The 23,820-nt window shown below is 43.0% G+C and overlaps 1 protein-coding gene across 1 annotated transcript in view; it reads left to right on the top strand.

Annotated features, from left to right (window-relative positions):
• Positions 1-23,820, top strand: part of LOC105204068 (flocculation protein FLO11) — a 200,814-nt gene that overhangs the window by 159,058 nt on the left and 17,936 nt on the right. The window contains exon 2 of the mRNA XM_011173096.3: positions 19,741-23,708. Coding sequence (XP_011171398.2) covers positions 19,741-23,708 — 3,968 coding nt within the window. The remainder of the gene's footprint in view (positions 1-19,740; positions 23,709-23,820) is intronic.

The raw sequence follows: 23,820 nt of genomic DNA, 5'->3' as shown, positions 1-23,820 counted from the left end.
ATGACAACGATTATTTATCTCCGGTATTTATTGCCTTCAAAATAATCCCTCGCGCCTCTCGCTTCGGCTCATTTGTAAATGTGTCGAACACTTTATTCGGGTATACCTCGCCGTTGCGTACGTACGCACGTATGTGTGCATCTGAACGCGAGATCTCTGTCTCGTTCGCACGCATGAACGTGCGAATATCTCCGTCACGCGTGCTCACGAGTCAGGTGAAAATAGATGTTTCCATGGGTTTAAACGCTGTTAAAATTGCAGATAAATTTTTTATTAATTCAGTTCACTCGAAATACATCGATATAAAATAACAACATTGATTGTCGAGGGTAACATAATTAAAGTAAATGGTTCTATTGGAGATTTTAAATTTATGAAACACAAAAAACACAATGAGCCGTATTTTTAATTATTTAATTATGAGAATGAACTGTACACGGATTTCGCATTTACGAAATTATACTACACGAGATGTAAAGAGATATAAAATATACGAGTGTCAAATATTGGAACAATTGGCGCGCGAGAGCGTTCCCTAATTTATTTTTTTCCCGAGAGGAGATGAACTGTAAATTGATCGTTGAAATTATTGGCGGAGGAGTTCTCGGGTACCACGCCTCATTTTAATAATTAAATATCGTCTGCCTCGCGCGGAGCTGAAATTCAAAAACGAGTTTCATTTATTTGCCGACGTCGCGTATCAATTAACACGCACATATCATACATAAATTATTACGGCGCATTATCATATGTCTATAAAACGGTCAACGAACCTTCGGGCTATTTCTCATTTCGTCACCGTTTAATTTCGGGACCATTAAATAGTCGCTCGTCCCGTGTGAAAGTGTTGTTAGCCTTACTACATCCCTACCGAAGACGGAGAGACGTTCCTGTCCTTTCTTTCCCTTTCGAGTCGTACTCGATTCCACTCTGAATTCTAATGCCGGTATCTCGGTTTCTGCCGCGCGGGAGACTGCCGCTCGGACGTCTTCTAAGACCACTCGAGGAAGACATAGGATCTGTTTGGTCACCGCTATCGCGGCCGAGGATGCACCGGTGGCCGGCGAGGAGAATGTAAACGTGGGCGGTAGTTTACATAGAACTTTGAACCGTTTGGAGCCTCGCTGGCGATGGCTCTCCGGCCGAGGGTAGTAATTCAAATCGACAGTAGCATCCATTTGGTTAAGGGGACCCCTCTCTACCGAGATACGGATCAGTGATTTATAACTGGCTGCCGGAATGCGTGCGGACATACCGATGTCTCCTCCGACATCATCGATATCCATTATTGCATCGGCTTCGGCGGGGGCGAATCGATATTCGCATACGTCGTGGCTGGTTCTATCGATATTCGCATACGTCGTGGCCGGATCTGGCTCTGCCGCTGGCGAGTTTAATGCCGGCTGGAATAACTACATCTGCGAAATTAAAAAGTACGAAGAACGATCGCTGCCGATTAAAGTTTTGTCAAGCCGTGATTAATATTGTTGCAAAAATGAATCAAAGCGTACATGGTTGTAAGAAATGTTCGAGACATCGTGTTTTTTTTTTTTTTTAATTTTATCATTAAGGCAGCAACTAAAGCAACATAACTTGAGAGAGCAGTCGTGAATTTTAAATTACCTTTTTAATTAATTCTGGTTTTTGAAAAAAAAAAAAACGATAACTTAAAATTATTGTGAAAAGAAATGATATTTAACTATATCAAATTCAAGTCTAAAGAACTCAAGTTCGCATCATCGTTGCATAACACTTGGATCATTCCAGGAAAAGACATGTTTTAGAGAAAAAATAAAAAAAAATAAAAGGGAGTGAAGGTATCTGCTCTACGATCTTTTAGAATTATATCATCGCAGGTAACCATAGAAACGTTACACCCAGACGATTGGTCTTCTTTTTATTTTGCGCTCTTGGGTCAGTTCTTTCAGGGCTCCAGTCGGGTTAGTTTAGGATGTCCTTGGTGGAGCATCGAGGCCAATCTCGACGAGCCCTTCGACTCGGCCAACGTATATTTAAACATATGTCAGCTCTCCTGGAGGCTGTCTCGACTGAGTAGTCAAAACTGGTTGCGAGCAGACAATAGAAGTATTATATAAAAAAAGTTGTAGAGTCTAAATATTGCGAAGATACTTACATCACACAAATTTTTTTGTCGAGAAGTCTAGAAATTTATATTACTTAAAATAGCGAATGAATTAAAGCTATCACATAACGTTTACTTTCTGCTTGAACAGAAAAATTGAATTTATTTTTATAAGATGAGGTTTGTTTTATCATGCAGTTATAGTAAAAATTTCTGCGATATTTATTAGCGCATTATTATATTATGTATTACAATTCCTATTCTAATATAAGTGTAGTATACTTATATTAGAATTCTACTGCACATAATTATACAGTGAGGAAGAAAGTTGTTACCTTGACTAAACTTTTCCACTCGATTAAATTTTTTCAGTTCAAGTTTTTATGCATTTGACTTAAATACATAAAATACTTGAACTTCGTTTCAAGCAATTATACATTTAACTCAAATACATAAATACTTGAACTGAAGAAAGTCAATCAAGTTGAAAAATTTAGTCAATTTAACAACTTTTTTCTCAGTGTACATATTGCAAATGGTTTTTTTTTTAAACTCTTCATGTAGTTTAAGTTTCAAGTGACTTCTAGACGTCCAATAACTGTCCGATAATATTTTTCTAGACAGTGCAAAACAAATTTAATACAGTCTCCAGACTATCAATAATATTCGAACATTGTGAAATAATATTGAGCGTGTAAAGGCCACTTTACGTCCGGCGCGTTGAAAACGAAACGCGCGGTGTCTCGCTGCGAGCCACCGTGCGCATAGATATTTCCACGTTGATACCTTTTAACCTTCGCGATTTTCTGCGTGACCCCGCGTGGCCGGGCCCAGACATGAGCCCGCGCATTGTAACAATGCATCATCTTGTCGCGCTGGGAGGTTCGGTTCTTCAAGGCTGCCTGTGAACCTGCGCGACCACGGCCGCGGAATACAATGGACGGTTCAGGCGTAGCGCCGTCGGTTTCAATGCTTACATTATGACCATCCCCGTAGCTTGGCACATGTAACGATACTTATCCTAGCGGGGCTTTGTCTCAGAGGAATCGAGAGGAGGAACGACGGGGAATAAAAATTAACGTGTATTAAGTAGTCCGTCACGGTGATCCTCGAGTCTTTTGAAAGCATCAATGGGTCCTTTCAAGCCTCTCGGAGCTCCTAAATCATTTTACAATCCAATAATGCACCTTTCATGCCATTTTGCGTAGTGATCTTTAATTCTTATTACGCTTTCGTTAAGATCTTTATCACGAAATTGGGTGAAGTAAGTCAGAAGTATGACGAGAAGTGTGACATTGAGCAGCTAATGAATTTTATGTGGGAGTTGTTTCTTTGTACTTATTCTAACGCATTTTAATTTTTCTTTGATACCAACTGGATACATTGAATTATCTCGCGGCTTCTTCAAAAATACGTACTCAATTAATTTGATGCCGCCTTCGTCCGCGTTGCACTGCACGCAACGATGCAACTGGCGCTGTCACCGGTTTCGTACGTCGTTCGCGTCATAAGGCCAAGATTTTTCGCAGATTCGTTATCGATGCCACGTCGATGAATCTGCGGGATGGCTCGGGGCATCGTTACACGTTTGCAATCTAACCGACACAGTCGAGACCGATGCGACCGATCTTAACAGCGCTCTCGGGAGAGAGGGGGCGGGGGGGCTCCCCGTTCGAGCGGTGCATCGCGTTGCCCTTTGCGGGGACGCTGCGCTGCTCTTCGTCTTGCGGGCGAGCGTCGTGACTTCGAGATCAAGCCCGGTGCATCGTATACATCCGTGTATCTCTCGGGGCGCATCCGCGCGCGCCTTTATGTAACGCGCGCATCGGGACACGTGGGCTCATTAGCCGCGGCATTACTTGCCGGAAGACGATCGCCGTGTAAATTATCGGCGTATGCACACCCGCCGATCTGTTCGCGATCGGTCGACCAAAGGGATAGGTCGCGGCAACGCTCCGCGGGGGTCAGTCGAGGTAGCGGTACTGGCGCGGCCCTTTGCCGGCCCTTTGACGATTTAATAAGCGACGGTGACGAATGAATTCGCGTATATCTTTATTTATCGCAGCTTTAATCGGCGCTTAATAATCTCATAGAGAGAGAATTCTCTCTTTTCATTACAATACTTTGCCAGACATGTAGCATCACGAAGAGCGAATATATTCGTTACATTTATGTGGTCAATGTACTTAGCTGATTAGCTGTAAATTTCGTTTGATCTGAAAAATATACAATCGATAAGTATCTTTATTTTTGTTTTGCAACAAATTTAAAGATATTCAATTTTTCTTTAATTATTCTTCTTCAATTTTTTGTAAAAAAAAGAAATAAAATATACGTTAACATTTTATGTACTATAATAGGCAATTTTCTAAAACAGAAATAAAATTTGCATATTTTTTCAGATAATATTTCTGTAACCTTCTTAAAGGCTTGTTTTTGAAATGATGAATTTGCGAGATAAATCTTTACAAAACTTCCGTTTGATCGATCGTGAATGCTATCGAGACCGCATTCGTGCGTAGTGACGTGAGATTGTCAGTGCGCTCATTTCACTGTCAGCGGATAGAAACGTCGAAATAAACGTCGCTGGGAATTCATTAGCATGAGACGTCGCAGCAAGGTGCCGATCTTTCTCCGCGCAATCAAGGTTCAACGTTCAAGCGGGAGCTTGGTTGTAGCGGTGAATGACAGTGTGGATCGCCTCCGGCGCTGATTATTGGCCGCGAGCCCTCGACGTCGAAATGACATCCTGCGAAAGAATCGCGATGAATCCCGTTTGATAAGCGGGAGTCGGAGTCGAGTTACAATTTACATGGTCGAATTACGCATACAAAAGGTCGTGCCGGGCTTAGACGGCGGGTAATACCCTGCGAAGGACTTCGCGAAAGTATCGCGTCGTCCCGATCTCCGTTTTCGAGCTATCTCGATAGAGATCGTCATTATTTGTCTCCCATGAACACGCGCGATCGATCCAAATTAATTCGTTACGCACAGCAGCAGCTTTACATTAGTCACTTCGAATAGGTGTGCGTCGTCATTGAAAGGATTAGAATTTAATTTTAGATCTGACTCCATTTGTTTCGATCACTGTCCTCTTTTCTATTTTTTTTTTTTCCAAGGAAAAGTAAGATAACATTGTCACATATATTTTTCTACTTTATTACAATGATAATATTTTTTATATTTGCGTTTGAAATCATACAGTTATGCACAGCAGCAGCTTTACGTTAGTCGAAGAGATGCATCGTCATTGAAAGGATTAGGATTTAATTTTAGATCTGATTTTATTTGTTTCGATCACTCTTTTATTTTTTTTTTTTTTATTTTTATTTTTTTGCAGGAAAAGTAAGATAACGTTGTCACATATATTTTTCCACTTTATTACAATCATAACATTTTTTACATTTGTGTTTGAAATCATTATGCGCTTACGTAATACGTGAGATTAGATACGTAGATTGTTCATTAATCAACTCAAGCAGGTGCGAGACTCAACAGCAGGTGTCGCAAAAAGTGTCTCGCTTCTAGAATGGCTCTCGACTATTGCATTCTTTAATTTATTATACAACGCCTTGATAGGCTGCTTAGAGACACAATTTTCCACAACCTTTTTCTCGCGATGAATCTTTTTGATTGCCCTGAGACTTTAGAGCGCAAGTAAATGGCATTTGTAACGTTGTAGACAGAAAGAAATGACTTAGAAATATCAACTAAATGTCAATAGTTTGAATTTTTTTGTCGGCTTAAAGATAAAATACATTTGCTGCGAAAAAAATTAAAAATGGCAGCCAAGTATTTCTTAATACCTTACACGCTCAAAATCGTGCATTCTCATCGCGATTGTTTATAGGACGCGCTATCACGAATGTTTGATCCCAGCAGTGAATATTTTTTTACTGCCACGTTTTAATAAACTAATAAATTGAGTTTCGGCAGCAGCGATATTAGAGGTCCGTTATTTCAAGAACATTTTAGTTGCCACAGCTATATTTTCGCTTTATTGGCTAATCCCTTCTCTGCCTGGATAATGAACTTTGCCGTGTAATAATTCTTCTATCTAATCTAAAACCGGTCGTGCATGGCAATATCGCGGCATCACACGTTCGATCAAAGGCGGTATTCCGGCACCGAATATCTTCTCACACAAGTCCTCCAACGTCTTCGCAGCCGCTCGTGTGATTTTCGCCCGATCCTCGATCCTATTAACTGCGATGTTAACGCATTCGCGGTTACGTTTTATAATTAAATAATTTCCAACGTAACTTCCGACAATTTATTTATTGGAGCACGTGATCGCAATACATCAAAGAGCTGCGCCATATTTAATTTTCAATAACTTCCGAGGGAGCCACTAATGAAAAGCGCATAACAGTAATATAATCGACGTAAAAGGAATAAAATAAAATAAAATAAACGGACGTTGGGACTCAAACTCCGGGTCATCCGTAAACGAGACATGACGAGTAAGATATAGCCTTCGTTACTTTCGAATCTGCTGCAGAGTGATGTATGTTTGGCAAGGATCGCAGGCGTACAGTGTCGCCGTTCTTTTTCGCCATTACTCTTCGTATATGCGTATGTAACGTGCGCCGGAGAATCGTTCGATGACTGATGGCGATTGTCCGGCACCGGACGACGCGACCGTGATCTTGGTAGATAGCCTTGAACGTGCGCGTTTCAAGCATAATCCACCACGTGTGGTATATACGTATACGTTCGCGCGCGTGTGTATATCCAGGTAGAAAATAATTCTTCCTTTCCCTGGGCCGATGCCGCACTATATCTTTCGATTCCGCCAACCGCGCTCGCCGTGTAATTGTTAAGGATCGCTCGTGTATCGCAAAGCAGCGACATGTAAGTGAAATACACTACCGTTCGTCGGGGGCATCGGGGCAAAAATCACTCAATAGCTGCATACCGTAATTAATCGTTCCTCGTCGGATTCGCTCACAGTTAAATTTACATAGTATTAGACACAGAATGAGAGAGAGAGAGAGAGAGAGAGAGCTCTGTGCATTTTTTCCCGATGGATTCCGGTAGCCCCGCGACGCGTAACAATGATTTATGATTTGTTTTTTTATACTATTTATACGGATTCGCGAACGCGAGGCGTATATCGCAACGTTAATCCACGAATGTTACCTCACGCCATTCGCGCGCCTCAATGAAATTATCTTCTTACGTTACACGCGAGAACTATAATTGCAGAGCCCCGTCTTGTCTCGACGACTTCTCGGCTTTATTATTTAACACACAATATCGCTTTATCAAGTTATTATAACTTATTACATATTAAACGTTACGTGCCAACTCGTTAAGTATTTCATGCACGAACTATTATATATACTTACGGCGATCATTACGGATTATTTTACAATCTGCTCCTCGTCAACTGTTGCACAGTAACCGCCACTATTACGCCAACAATAATCGCTATCTCGAGTGACTTATCTGAGAGATACAGATAAATCTAAATTGCACATAGTTTTTCGCGCATCGACCTCCACTCGCGGTACATCGTCCATCATACCTTTCTGTGTAAGCAGCAGAAAAGAATCTTTGTCCCCCAACGCGAGCTCGATATTGCGAGTCCCGCTGATGCACGACTATGATAACGCGTACACCTTTCTCCGTGTCCAGACGGAAGATCGCGTAGCGGAGTGTCTTTGCGTAAGGATCGCGCCTTGCACTCGCGGGAGCCGAGTCGTTGATCTTGATCGCGCGTCTTCCTTCGCGGGGCGGGAGGGGGGAGGAAGGGAAAAGGAAACGAAGGGGATCGATACGGAGAGTGCCAGTCCTCGAGATCCCGCGGGATAAATCGCGTGCCTCGAAGATGAATTTTCACCTCGGCGTCTCGAACGGTGGATGCGGAAATAACGCGTCAATTACGGCCGAGGAGAAGAGAAAGAGAGGCAGAAGGAAGGAGGAAGGGAGATGCAATATCTTAAATCACGAGCGTGTACATTAATTCCGGATAGACGCAATTTATATGATTTATATTCAATCACCCGTGCCCTCGGGTGCTCGTATGTTACCGCCGCGGATTTTTCGCGCGGGATCCCGGCGCGCGGATTATTCGCGGCTACTTACACGCGGCCGCGATTCGTTAAGCTTTGTGAGGTAGTATCGAGCTGAGCCAACACGTAAGACGCGAAGGTGTGTTGTCTACTATATATTACCCATCTTATTTTACGGGTATAACAAGCACACTGTTCCATTGAAAGTTTCAGGTGGGTGTAGATGGGTGGCCGAAGATGGCGAAAAGCAATAACTGGGATGAGAAATTAATCATTCGTAAAAGTTTCTTACCTCGTCGCTCGTTTTAATGAAGTGGTATTCCTCAACAACAATAACAATAATCTTACAACAATAGTCTTTATTACGACGTAGAGAAAAGTTGCTGAATGCGTTTAATTCAGTTTTACTTTGGTGGTTACTTATCTCTCTCATTGTTATTTATTAATTATTGAATATTTGATCGCTTTTTCGATGAATTATTAATAAAATTAATATTAGTTAATGTTCTCTTATATTTTTAATTACTTTAATTATTAATTTAATAATTTTATCTTTTTAGAAAAATATACATATGCAAATATTATAACTTTTAATTATTTAACACATTTTTTTTACAGTTTTTGGTAAAACTTGGTTACCTTTGCAGAACGATAATATAAGTGACAATAATAATAATATACTTTTAATTTTTTACTTATTTTTTATAAGCAATGACACTGTACTTAATGTTCTTCGTGTTTTTTACACCATCGGTATTCTCACATACAAAAATATGCTAATCTTTCCTCTCTTCTCCGGCATCGCATCCGCACGATCGCTTTTCGATCCAGGAAGCGTTTCGGGATGCGGTCGGCTACTTTTTACGAGTCTCGATTCGACCGTCCGCGTTCCATTGTTGCCTCGAGATCTGCATACGATTTAATGGAACATCGAGGGGCTCCATTGTGCGTTCCTGAAGATCTTACGTAACGGCACGCCGCACGATAATATCTTCAATGCATAACCGTACGCGCGAATTTGATTCGACGATACCGGAAGATTCCTCAGGTAATAAGCGCGTTACCATCGTAATTCCCGTTTCATCGTCGCGATCATTTCTTCGGGAATGTCGCGCAAAAGAATTATATATTCCCTAGTCGATCAATCATAGAGCTCGCGTCGAAAATCGCGCGGCAAGGAATTGCATGGTGTCCGGTGATGTGCGCGACGCGAATAATTGAAACGATCCCGCAAAACGCTTTCAGCGTATAGAGCTCGGGTTTCCTCTCGCGCAATTTCCTACGTATTCCCCGGCCGCGACCGCAACTCCGAAAGTGCACTCGCGTCCCCCGTCCGGAGTCGAGGATCGATCCGCGTGCGATTTAATGGAACATCGGCATTATGCAACCGACCGGCCGCGCTCGATACCATCTCCGATGTACGCGTAATCGGGCGCGTGTGTGAGTCGCTATCTGGATTAATCGCGGCGCGTGTTCGCGCCGCGAGTGATTTATGCGAAATGCACCGGGGATGACCGTGACCCTGTCTCGATCCGAGCCAGAGATCATGGTCCAGGAAGCGGCGCGTCTTTCCTCGCTCGTCACCTGTGAATTTTGCCAATTGTCTGCCGTCATCGTGCCGTCAAATACAGTAATCAATCATATGACTCTGCAATTATAATATCTGCGTTTACGTATGAGTTGTGCCATTTCCTCTGACATAATTATAAAATAATGGAGAAATAACTTCCAGTTACTAGTAAATTTACTATTATTAGTAGTATGTTTTAAAGGCAAAATTGTCTATTATGTGCGGCTGCGAGTTTTTTTTTGTTTTTTTTTTTTTAGAAATGTAAAAATATGTTTTTACACATCACTAAAGCGCTGGTAGTAGTCTGAATGATATGATTGCGTTAGAATATTTATTGTCGAAAGATTGAATTTTTTTTTACACACACAGAAAGAAATTAATATCAAATCAATAATTCATTGTTTTATGTATAAGCAAGAATATAAAATCTTCTTGGAAGAATTTATAATCTTAAACAGACATAATTTGCTTGCATAAAAAGAAACATTTTTTTTATGAAAGAAAATTATGTCTGTTTAAGGTTATAAATTCTTCCAAGAAGATTTTATATTCTTGCTTATGTATGAAACAATGAATTATCGATTTGATACTAATTTTTTTTCTGTACAATTGCTGTATTAAGATCCATCTGGTGTAACACTGACAAGTGTTAGGATCGATCGAATGTAATCTACGATTCTGTGACTCGTCTGTTTAAATTTTTCTTCAATTCTAGTTGAATGGTTCTTGGAATATTAATTTTGTTTACTTGCCTTACCGGCGATTTATGGCGGTTATTAATTAGAGGATTAATTACATTGTCATGTAAATTCGTAGCTCAAGAGAATCTGGCTTCAAGAGCCACGTAGCATTTTTTTTCGCAGCCATAAGTAAACTTAATTCTTTAACGGGATTTGTCAAAGACTTTCGAGAGCTGATTCACAATCGGTCGATGATCGCTGTCGAGACGGCGATCCGTTACATAATTATCGCAGGATTATGCGTGCTCAGTGACCGGAGTGTCCCCATCCGTGCTCCCATCGCGGACCGTCGACGGAAACGGATGTACGCTTCACGAGATAAATCACTCGTACATAGACGTGACTGCATTACAATTCCGTAGAAACTCGCGCTGCGGATGATGTACCGATGCATCTCGGATCTTCTCAAATCGTCGTTGCACAATTGCACGTCGATAATTCGCTCTCTCGTGAAATTCGCTCATAATTATTACTTTATTTTTGTATTCATAAAATTATAAGGCTACCAAAAATTAATTGAATCCAAGTGAGTGCGATTGTAAGTGAGAAATATTCGGAATAAGAGCACAAATAGTTTTATTCGTCACATTTCTAGTACTATCTAAGTGAGAAATTTAGATAGACAACGTGTGATTGATTTTTTGTTTGTCATTAAAAGACCATAATAAAATATTAATTGAATGATTATTTTTGTCGAGATAACAAAAAAGAGGTTGAAAGGCATCGTGTAAAAAAATGAATATTGCAAGCATCTTGCTAGACTTCTTCGCAGAACAAGCAATCCGGTCTGCCTTTTTATGGTAATACGAGACTACGAAGGCAAGAATTGATAGGCAGTTGCCTAACACGCGTCGTTGCGTACTATCGATCGGCGCGGAAGATAATTCTTCGCGACCGCGGTAGCTCGTCAATCAAATTAATCTATGAATCAGCCATGCCCGCCGTTCTTTCGGATGCTTCCAGGTCCATGACCGACAAAGAATAGAGTTGCAGAGGTTATTAAGTTCCGAAAGGTAGAAACACGTTCGTGAAGAAATTAAAGCCTGCTTCTCTCGTCATAATTGACGTGTTAAAAAGAATTATCGATCACCCGGGGTTCGACGCTTCGTTCCAACCGATGCAATGGCTGATTGTTAAAAAAAATATAACATTTTGACCCGGATGCGGCTGTTCGATTCTCATTATTAGCTTCATCGTTATTGTGCAATTGCGTTTTAGACCTGCGTAATTATCGATTCTCGAAAAAACGGCGTTGTTATCTAATTATCCAAATTTATTACTGCGGCAATCATCGTAACGACAATAAGGTGTCATTTGCGATAATGACGTCAATAAAAACCCAAGAGAGATAATTATCGTTACTGTGACTAAGCGATTGCTGCTTAGATGAACTTGCACATCGTGTCGATTATCTTTTTCGCGCCGTTGATTCCGCCTTATTTAATTTTGCGATGGATAAACGAGCGAATTTTCGGGGCGCAAACGGTCGCGCGATACATTAAGCGCGTTGCCGGCGATTTAATGAACTGTCCATTACGTCGATCAAAACCGACAATTTGTAATTATCATTGTTACGAGCGTTGTCGCCAGCGGCAACGGACAAACTGTTCGAGATAGGTCGGAGACCGAATCGAGAAATCGGCCGGTCGATAACATTATTTCGGTCTCGCATCGAAGCGTATATTGCGCCTCGTCGTGACTGTGTACGCCTTCACGGATCAGAAGACGACTCTCCCTGCAGATGATATCTGACCAGCTTTAAATAATGGGACCTTGCCGCGAGTGAGTTCGACGTTCCACGTCGTGAACCCGTAATCAGTTATACATTCTCGATTCACGCGAGCAATACGTTTCCAAAGAGATGAACGTAATCCCTTTATGTAAAATAAAAAGAAACTCTCGTTCAACCATGAAGCAACAAAAGAATTTAACACACATTTATTTTTGGTTATTTTATTTTATTTAAAAAGAATTTGTCGATCTATTTTTAATTTCTAAAATTAGAGAAAACTTTATTATTTGTGCAATAGAGAATTTATAAAGTGGAACTTATCAAATAATATTTTTTGATGTATCTTTTTAATATATTTTCTCTTTATCTCTATATTTTCTATTTTATTTGTGAAACATTTTAATGTCATTTTTTAAATATTGCTCGTTATTTTCACTAAGAAAATGAAAAATGGATGTAATGTTTTTCGCGAAATAATAAGACCTTTCAAGTCATCAATTTGTGTTGTTTTTCTCCGTCGGGAAATAAATTTCAATTTACAAGAATGCATCGATAATCCATTGTGCGACTGCGGAACAAGAACTGCGGAACAAGACAGACTTCCTGTCGAGCCTTGAGTAATTGTCGCCTCGCTCGCGAGGGTGCAACGCAATTTGCAGTTGCACGCGAGAGGCAGGCGGGGGGAAAAGCTCGCACCTCGAAGCTTCCATGTAGATCGTTGATCACGCCGGATTAAAGAGATTTGTCGTCGCGTGGTAGCGGAAGCGTAGGCGGAAAACGATCCTCTTTGTCGTGTCCTCCCGACGAGAGAAGGGAACACGCTTGGCGACTTCCTGCTTCTCCGAACGATCCGCATCCGACCGGCGCGGCTCGGCCACTCGCAGCCAGGCAGGCCGCACTTTTTCCGGATTATTACTGTGTATTCATTAAACCCGCGGGCCTTGATTGCATCAAATTGCCGGAACGGACGATGCCGTATGAAACGGTTACGTAAGGGTGCACGCGATCGCGAATGTTTCGACTACTGGTGATGAATGACGCGGACAATGCCGCGCGGACAATAGCTTCGCGCTCGCCGCGAGCTATTTCTTGCATTCGATTAGAATTTATTTTATTTTATTTTTTTATAGAAACGCTCTATTTCCATCGTAAAGTCATATCTTCGCGAGGCATCTGACATAGTTTTTCAATGCGAAAATATATAACTGTTTTTTTTTCTCTTTGTACTCATATTTCAATTTGATAAAATCATAACGCTGTCGGTTTATACAAAAGTGTGACGATGAATTAAATTCCGGTAACGATAGAATAGAACATGTACGCAATGTATCTTAAAATAATTTGTTTTTCCCTTTTGCTATGGAACATTTTATATAATTAGAAAATTTATTTAGCCGCTATATAATTATGGGAAGAAAAGGAGAAATCAAGTATTATAGTGTCGAAGTAATTGTTTTTCAGGCTACGCGAAATAAATTAAAAAAAAAAAAAAACTGACGAGATCTTGTCTCATTGCATCGTTTACGGATTCTGCGTTTGTCTGACTGGATCTTACGAGATTCACTTCGGCTTTCATTTCCGCTTTTATTCCGCCCAGCTTTTCCTGATTTGCAAGCCGGGTAGCATGCATATTGTTACGCTCGTTGCAGATTATTCTAGCACAATTAAGCTAGCTGTTATGTGAGATACGCTTTTGTAACCGCCGTTTCGCGTAACACTTTTTGCCGAAGTGTCGATGCCCGACATGCCCCTGCACCGTCTTACAGTTGTAATTTCTAATCAAACTAGAATTCGGAATGATATAAAATACAGGAGTAAAGTTAGTCACCTTATTAACAAAATACTTTACTGCCAATTTTATTTACTATGTTAATAATTATAAATTAATTATTACCATGGATTGATTTTATTTTTATAATAATACGCATATTGTGATTTTAATTGATGTAATCGATGATAATTGATTGATTTTAAATTGAGTAATTTAAAATTATAAATAAATAATTATTTGTTGGCACGTTTATTGTTGAATATATCAAGGTGCCAGCTAATCGTGACTCTGCGCTTTTCTTTTTATATCGTCGATCCAGAACGAAGTGCTCGCGGGTATATCGCAATATTGAGCCATTGCGCGAGTCCTCGTGACATCGAGATCATCGCCGGGGCCAAGGCTCCGTGAATAAAGCCGCAGATAATATTCATAGATATGAAGCAACTCAAGGGGTTATCTTCGACACGAGGGACTAACGCGACCCTAAAAATCCGGTCAACAAAGCGACCCTCTCGAAACGGGACATATAAATTGCGAAGGCTCAGAGAGCAGTTCTCTCATTGGGGAATCGCTCCTCGAAGAAGAATAATACAACTTTAAGACGCGTTCCCCGTGCGCCGGGAGATGCATATACAAATAAAATGCCGATTTAAATAACTCGTAGGATCAATTTTTTAAGGTATTTAAAAAGGGGGATTTGATTACCTCTGTAATATTTAATATAATGAATGAAAATGTATTTTAAGATTATTGCTTTGCCCCTGAACATATACAATTGTCATTTATTTGTTGAGAAATATGTAGATACGTAATTGATAGGGGTATCATTAAACAAATCAAGAATTATTGTAAATTTAATACAACTGAAAATATTTAAAAAAATCTAACCGAATCGTGCAATACTTTTATTAATTGCAATCTAATTTTTATAATAGGCGTGTACGATTTAGAAGAACTGTTTAAAAAGATCAAATGAATAGAGAATATTATTTGAAGAACATTCTATCAAAGACTTTTACGCGATTTTTTCATGCGTGCTGTGAACACGCACACTCACGAGCTCGAATCGCATCGCATTACACGCACCTGTGACTACAAGCCTGAAATATTTATCTGCTATTTATCTGCTGCGATCTGCACTTAGCTCAGCGGCGTTGGGTTTCGGAAGCCGACGAAAAAGCTGACGAGGCGCACGGCAGCATCATGGAATACCTTTGAGCGCACGTACGATACTCAATATTACGTAACAGCGCCGGTAATAGAGACATATTCGCCATATAGACTGACACATTATGACACTTTAAGCCGCAACCGCTATCTTGTTCCCTAACATCTGTTAACTGCATCGGGCAATTTGCTTCCTGTTGCGGCTTTACGTGCAAATTCCGCGCGACATACTTATTAAGACTTGCCAACTTTTATATTATGCGTACATATATTGTAACGTGCATAGCGGACATTTTTATCAAGCATGAGAGGCATAGCAGTAAATTAGTAGCGCATACCGATGGTCGAATGACTGTGAAGATTCAAGTTTATACGTTGCATAAAAAAATTACGAACTTTTGTAATAAATTTGGAGCTACAATTTATTTTTACATAGCTACAATTACTTTTTTTTTTATTTATATAACAGTTTAAAATTCGAGAACCGTTCATAATTAGCACGGTATTAATTTTCAAGTATTTTCTGTATATTATTTAAGCATGATTGGGACATTCGCAGGATGTAAAAAAAGAAGTTGAACAGAAATAATATTCCATTATGTAGAGTGGACAAAATTGGAACGCTTTATGCACGATTGCGACGATTTATTAGGATGCCTCAGCTATAAAATATGCCGTTACGAGAAATAATATAAACGTAGACGCACGAGCTAATGCGTATATTCATGGAAAATATGCCAATTGTTACGCTACTATTATTTTATCGTTCTCGCAATCGGCGCTTCGGCACGAATACTGCGTGAGCACTTGATAATTTCACACAGAACAACGCGGGGAACAATTCCTCCCTTCAAACAAAGGCCGCCTGTCGGCGTGAGAATGCCTCAGGGCTATTCTACATAAGACGCAGAACGCAGGTCGCGCATGTCGAGCACAAGTGCGGACGCAACGGCCTATCAGAAGCGTCAATGATGCTATTAACGCTTTTGTTAGGCTGTCGTATTCGCGTTTGCGATCGCGGCCATCCGCCATTCCGCGTCCTCTGTAGAATGGCCTTTTTACATTGCAGCTATTAAAATCGCAGCTATTAAAATCGCGATGCACGACGGGCGTGCTTTTTTTTCTTTTCGCGACCATAAAACGGGCATTAAGATAAAAAATAAAAAAAAATAAAACAGAGAGCCGAACCGCGCGTACCTCGTAAGGAAAGTGGGACAGTGAAAACGGTACGCGCGACTCGCGGGTACCCGGACCCACGCATCTCACGTCGAATCTGGGACCACAGCACTCTCGTGGGTCCAACTCGCGAGTGTGCGACACATCTCGGAGTCATCTCACGTACCCGCATTGTAGTTCACTCGGGCAGTCAGCCAGCGCCAGCCAGTCAACTCGCGGCCGTCAGGACTCAGGGGGGAAAAGGAGGACCGGGAACCCACGGAACAAGAACAGGAGCAACACTGACCTTTCTCATACACGTGTCCACGTAAAATATTACGATGCGGTTCGCGACGACGGCTCGCGGACTCGCGACAGCGAGCCCTGTCTCTCTTGCGCATCTTTCTCTCGCTTTTATAGCGTACAGCGCGATTTTTACAGTCGTCCGTTCTAATTCTGTGGCGATACAGCGTTCATAATATAGCAGTGTTTAGATGTTCAAATGCTGAAAGATATAATTATGCTTTTTCAGTTATTTATCAACTTCAATGTCGAAATCGAGTTGCGTTTTCTGAATTATTGCAGAATTTTCGGATTTCTTCTTTTTTTTCTCTCTCTCTTTTTACGTTCTCTTACTTTATATCTTCTCGAGACTGGTGAAAATTCCGCGTCGAGTAGAAGGTTAGACGACAATTCCCGCGATTTCGGTTGAGATTAGGCAGACTGCATTATTCAGAGCTCGGGTTGGCGGAACACTCGTGTATATTTATAAGCAGGCTCCGCAACGGGGCGGATTCCACGTCGCGATTTGCACATTCGGAATATCTGTTTCGTTGAAATGTATCTCTAAAATGTTGAATTGGTTGTAGAGCCTGCAATGCCTCGGATTGCCGTATACACGGTGACAAGTTCGAGTGACCAAAAATTGATCCTTACACATGTGCATAAGCTTGAGTATATCTTATTATTTCTGAATAAATCGAGGCATTTTAGGGTCGCTGCACCAGTCGCTGAATAATCACCAGTGAATGACTTTTTCAGAAAAGTATAAAAATAATAAGACTTTAAAATAATAAATTGCGAATTACTTGTATTTTTTTTTTTAAGATCTAGTTTTCATAAAGATTTTATTAAAGTAACATTTTTTTTTATTTAAAAGTGTAATTATATTAAAATTTCATTTATATGTTTATTAACTGGTTCAACTTTTTAATTGTTCAGTGACTGGTGCAGTGACCCTACTCGGGATTAAAAATAAATTTCAGAAAACTTGAATGCACTTTTATCGAAAAAAAAAGGAAATTTTATACACCTTCCCGAGTGTTGTCCTCTTCTCTCATTTTCTTAAAATACTTTCAAGATTTTTCTATTATCCAAGATTAATTACCCATCCCAGCGGTCACAAGTATATTCGCAAATCCCTACGGAGCATTAAACTTCCAAAACGCATCGGTTTAAAGTTTATTATTTCGATGTCACGGGAAACATTTTAACGGAGAATAAACGCATTAGGTGAGAATTGCGGATGAAAAGCGTGCCGCCGTATGTCATGATAATCTCCGAATCCACGAGGCCTTAAATTCTCACGGTGCATTAGAATCGTTCGGAAATTCACGCTGTCACGAAATAGCATCTATTGGGCTCTTTAACGAGCTGACAAGCAGGATTTTTACGTCGCTGTAAATTAAGTTCGTTACAGCTGTATCGTCCCTCGAGTTTTTTGTCGATTCAAGGAGCGTCGGACGTCGTGTGCTTTGGGCGTCGTCGGTCGGGCCCGCTTACGCCAGACAATGAGAGAATAAATTCGTGATGCGCAGCATCCACTCTTCTCGATCCTCGCCGACGACGAGCTCTTAATGATCCCCCCAGTGGTACATGCTCGTACGTAGAGATTATGGCGCGCGTTCTTCGGCATTTTACAGTACGAACGAATTTCTGAAGCGAAGCGAAACGAGCAACGCCCATTATCTGCACGATATGGCTGTCGGCGGACGTTATTGTACCATGAGAAAACCGCGAGGAGCAATTCTTGAGTATAAGTACGGAGGAACGAGAAGTTGGGCCGAGTACGAAGCTCAAAGGAAGAGTTTATGGGTATATGTGTAATAACGTTGCACTAAAGCTTTATTCGTTTATTACTTCTCATTTATCCAAGATTTTTCACGAGAGTTAATTTGTACGAAAAAAATCGACCATTTTTTAAATCTCGTCACATGGAATTGTAATTGTTATATATCAATTAAAGAATAACACACGGAGATATTCCAACATTGGAATTTTGTAGATTGGGATTGGCATCGCAACGGCGCTTTGAATGCTTAGAATGCTTTTGAACATAAGTGAGATGTCAGATCTATAAACGCGACTCCGATCGTTTTTACAATTGCGACAGACTATTATTGGCGGAACGCTCGTTGGGCACATGGAACTGTGAAAGGTAACGGTACCGGACCTCTCATACCCCCAAACCCACTCGGCCATCCGCGATCCTGAGGAACACCGTTACTCGAAGAACTTCTTCTCTCTTGAGAATTTCTTTCGTTTCGCACGTCGCACGCGCGGCGCAAATATAATTGAGAACTTAATTACGTTTGCTGTGTAGCGTGAATAGGAGGCGGTCAATGGTTCTTCCGGTTTTCACCGAGACGCCTGAGGAATGATGATTGCGAACGGCGATTCGCATTAATCCATTCGTAGAAAATCCTTGCCGTCGCCGCCGGAACCGTGTCGGAACGAACCGGAATCCGTAATCGCTTCAGTTACACGTTGTATCGCTGTTTCACATGCGATCAATTAACATTTAGAAACCCGCGCGTTAAAGCGTATCTCTTCAATGCGGCAATTCATACTACTGTATGATTGCAAAGTATAATTATCGTAAACGATGTATAAAGATGAAGGATGTTATTTTTAATGAAAATAAATGAGATCTTCGTCTTAATTCTGAATGCAATAATAAATCAAAATTCAACTAAATATCTTGTTGAAGTTCTAAAATTACGTTCTATATTTTTCCGTAACAAATTTTTAAAAGTAATTTAAAAATTTGTTAATTTTATTTTTTCATTTTTTATTACGTGCACATATAGCAAATATTCTGCAAATTTTGAGAATTATTTTTTTTTAATGAATTATCAAAATTAAGTCTTTTGTTTTTTACTCATCAATATTTATATTTATTAATTTATCATCCGTTTTCTTATATATTAAATTTATTTGAGGCAATTAAAGGTCTCAGATTACGTTCTATATTTTTTTGTAACAAATTTTTAAAGGTAATTAAGAAATTTGTTAATGTTTTTCACTTTTTGTTACGTGCACATACAGCAAATATTCTGCAAATCTTTAGAATTATTTTTTTTTAATAAATTATCAAAATTAAGTTTTTGTTTTTTGCTCATCAATATTTATATTTATTAATTTATCATTTGTTTTTATATATTCAATTTATTTGAGGCAATTAAAGGCGTCGGATATCTACCAGAGATTTCGTCTTTGTTCGCAGGTGCGCCAATCACAGATCATCGTCATGGGCGTACATCCCCGCACGCGGACCTGATGTCATCAAAAGCTAAACGCGAGCAGGCTCTACGCAACATTCTTACTGCAAGAAGGCGACAGATTCTAAATCAACGTTCATCTGAGCACCATCGGATTCTCTCGAGTCGTAGACCACGGCCTGGCGACACCGTCTTGAAGGATTCTCCGGACGTACTCGAAACCCAGGAGACCAGGCATAACGTTTACGTCACGGGCGCACAAACGGAAATGTCAGGGGAAGAGGAAAATCCGCAGTCGTCGAGAAAATCAATTGAAAAAATTGTTTCCATGATAAATCTCGACGCGACGGGAGTGGAGATCGAATCACGAACCACGAAGGCGCTTAAAGACGAAGCTCTGTCGACGTCGACGACCGAGACGTACGAGAACACCTCTTCAGCATCTTCGATCGCTCCAACATCGACTACGTTCGTCAATCAAAAATTGGGAGACGCGGATACGCGCAGGAAAAACATCGTGTCGATGCCGGAGTCATTGTACAATCATTTCCGGCCGGTGGAGAGCAATATTCCGGTGGAGGATATGTCGCAGTTTCTTTATTTCGGCCAGAAGCTCCAGCCGGACGCGCAGAGCGTCACCAATAGCAGTAGCAACAACTCCGTGGAGACGACGTCGACGAATCCGACTTCTTCGCGCAGAAGATACTCCACGAAGAGATTCAGCGCGACGATAGCCACGCCGGTGGAGGAGATTATGAACGAAGAGATGAATATTGCGTTGGAAACGTCAGAACGTCGAACGGTCGAGAAGAACCAGGTATCGAGAATTAAAAATACATTCAGGAGCTCGGCCAACGGGCTGTATTACCGGAAGCCGAGGCCTACCGCGGACCTTGTGTCCAACGTTATTCCGGGAAACGAGTCGAGCCCCGGTATCGTTGGCGGATCGGAAACGAGGAGCGAGATGAATGTAGTGGACGACGCTCGCGCGGACGGCACCCGCGATCAGGTCCCGCAGGAGAGAGGAAATGCAGGCCACGTCGCCGAGGCGAGCACGACGACCCATATATTGCGACAGCGTCCATCTGAAGACGATGCCGAAGCGAAGGCCGTTGTGGAGAGTGAAATCGACGCGAAACCCTCAAACGGGATGGTCGCAGCTTCGAACGGAGCCAGCGAGAGTCTCCAGAAGACAACGAACGATTTTGAGAAGGACAACGAGGAGAAGAAAGTTACCGAAGTGAAGACGGAAGCGGGAAAGGCGGAGAAATTGGTGCACAAGTTGACGAGCGTCGAGACAGCGGTGCCGACGTCGTACAGAGCGAGCGCGAGGCCTCGCGAGATCGACAACGGCGACGAGACGATGTCGTTGTTACCATCGCAGGCGGAATCGTCGACGCTGCGGATCGTGGTGCCGGACGACAGCTTCGGGCTCTCTTCGAGTTTCGCGATCGAGAGCGAGCGGAGCCATCGGAATACCGTTAAGCCGCAACCGGTCGCGGATCCCGTCGTAGATCGACCGGTTCGCGTGTCGGCCGGCAGCGATATCGTTCCGAAATCATCGCCGTCAGGGACGTCGCCTTCAACAACGGAGTCGTCCAGCACACCTGTCGCCATCGTCGACTTGGACCAACAGCCTCAGCAGCATCTCCAGCAACACGTGTACGCTTACACGATAACAAACGTAACGCGATTGTTGCGCAACTACACCGGACCCGGATTAAGCGGCGAGGAGGAAAAGCGAGGAGGAGGAGGTGCTACTACTGATCGTCGTGCTGGTAGCGGTGCCGAGATAACGAGTGGTGAACCGTCGCAGCAGCAGCAGCAGCAGCAGCAACCATCGCCGCCGCCGCCGCCGCCGTCTTCTCCTCTTCTGTTTCCTCGTGCCGGCGATGGCAGTATAGAACCGGCACGAACGCCGGCGGAACTCAGTGCTGGCGCGACCGTCGAGCCAGCCGCAACTGCTGGAGCGTTGCCCAGTGTGGTTGACGGTCTGGTGGGGGAACGATCGAGGAAAGTCGTTCCGCAGCAGCAACGAGCGACCGGTCAACGAGCAGCGGCTACCTGGCCCTCGTCGCATTCAGCCGCGAACGATAGCGTTATCTCGCCGACGAGATTCGCCAGACTACCAGAGACCGGAAATAGAGGATCGATCAAGTGGAACCACACGAAATTGCGAATTAACGAGCAGGAGGGTGCTAACGATCGGAGATTCCTACGGAAGAGCGCCAGCGCGGTGCTGAATCAAAGAACGACTGTCAACGAGGAATCTTCGTTCTTAGCAGTGAGCAAGCGTCGCAGGGTGTTGACTTCTCCGAGCGGGGTATCCCCTTCGAGCGGTACCAGGAGAGTCAAGTCCGACGAAGAGAAGATCGATGGGGCTAAGGATAAGTTAGTGGTGAACGATCGATCGTCGAATGGGACACGGGTTGCGGATCGCGGGAAAGTTTCGGACGATGAAGTGCCAGGTGTCGATTCTTCACGGGAAGTTACGCGTGCCAGCGGGGTGAACGAAGTGCCGGGTGGCAGTAGCTCGCAGGATACCACCGTCATGGGGATTTTGAATCGAAATTCGAGTGCAACCGACGACGAGACGATGGACGCGACCGATCCGTCCGTCCTCGGTGATGCGATCGCGACGACGGAGCTGGAGAAACCTGACGGTCTTGAGGAAGATGTCGTTACCGCGTCGAGTTTAAACGTTGAGAGCGATATCGGGAGCAATGCTGGAGACGTTCAAAGTGTCGCGACGCCGAACAAGACCGAGAGTGAGGTAAACGCAACGACGGACGGCGACGTCGATACGATCGTGACAGTGATCGAGCAAATCGATGAAACGATTACGACGACGACGACGACGACGGCAGCGGCGGCGACGACAACAACAACGTCGACGACGGCAGTACCAGCGGCACCGGTTTTCCCGGTCACGCCTAGAATGTTAACGGAAATGGAAAAGACTACCGTCGATCCGGAGACTCGTACCTTGAGGCCGTCGGACACTGCGGAGGAAGTGAATAATATGGATCCCTCAGAGATCCAGAAGAGGTACCGAGCTAAAGACGCAACGACGACGACGACGACGACGACGACAATGGTTCCGCCGATTCAGAGTGACGTTCAAGTGGACGAGACTTCGAGCAGAAAGTCAAAAGTCCTGCCTACCTCGTCGACGCCCACGACGGCAACGGAGAACGGGAAACGCGTGTCTGGCGAGAGATCGCCGGAAGTCAGAGCGCGTAATTTATCGGACAAGTCGAAAGACAAGGACGACGTGCTGCCGATCATGCATCTGTACAATACGTCGGATATCTTCAATGGTAGTGGGCCGATGGACGGCTTCGCTCGCGGCACGGAACGGCCGCGGGTGGTGCTTCCGGTAGAGTCTGAGCCGCAGAACGAGGACAGTTCAGCATCGACGACAACGACAACGATGACGACGACGACGACGACGACGACGACGACGACAACGGAAAAAATTCCCGAGTTGGCGACGACCGTCAATAACACGGCGGAAATCGGCGGAAGTACGTCGACCACCGTTCCCGTTCCCAAGTTTAAGGAACCCACCGTAATCCCAACGAGCTCCCGGAAAGACAAACACGAGGAGTCTCGCGAGTCTCAGGCCTCTACCGTCCCTCCAGTGTCCAAAGGCTCTTCTTTCGCACCCACAGCCAACAGGACGAGGTACAGGCCTTCCTATCATCACTCGATTCTGCCGGAGTACAACGGCACGATGTATCATCCCAGCGAGCTCAACAGGACGTTCTTCGAGACCGGCGAGCCGATCTCGTTGAGCCCGCGGGAATCGATGAACGTCAGTGAGGTGATATTGAAGCGGCACGACGGCGACGCGATCGCCACTCAGGAGACGGTCGCCGTGGTCGGCTACATCCTGGCCACCCTCGTCGTCTTTCCCATCGCCGTCGGCGTCGGGCTCATTCTCAGAAGACTGATACTTAGGAATCGTAAGGTGAGTGAGTTCCAGGTTTTGAGGTCGCCTTCTTAGCGCGCCCGCGTGCGATCGATTTAGCTTAGATCGGGATTAGAAAGTATGCGCGAATCGCCGCGCCACGCTCTAGATC

Source organism: Solenopsis invicta, chromosome 6 (assembly GCF_016802725.1).
Source record: "Solenopsis invicta isolate M01_SB chromosome 6, UNIL_Sinv_3.0, whole genome shotgun sequence".
NCBI classification, from domain to species: domain Eukaryota; kingdom Metazoa; phylum Arthropoda; class Insecta; order Hymenoptera; family Formicidae; genus Solenopsis; species Solenopsis invicta.
Note: the sequence above shows the minus strand (reverse complement) of the source record. Positions and strands in the feature narration are given on the sequence as shown.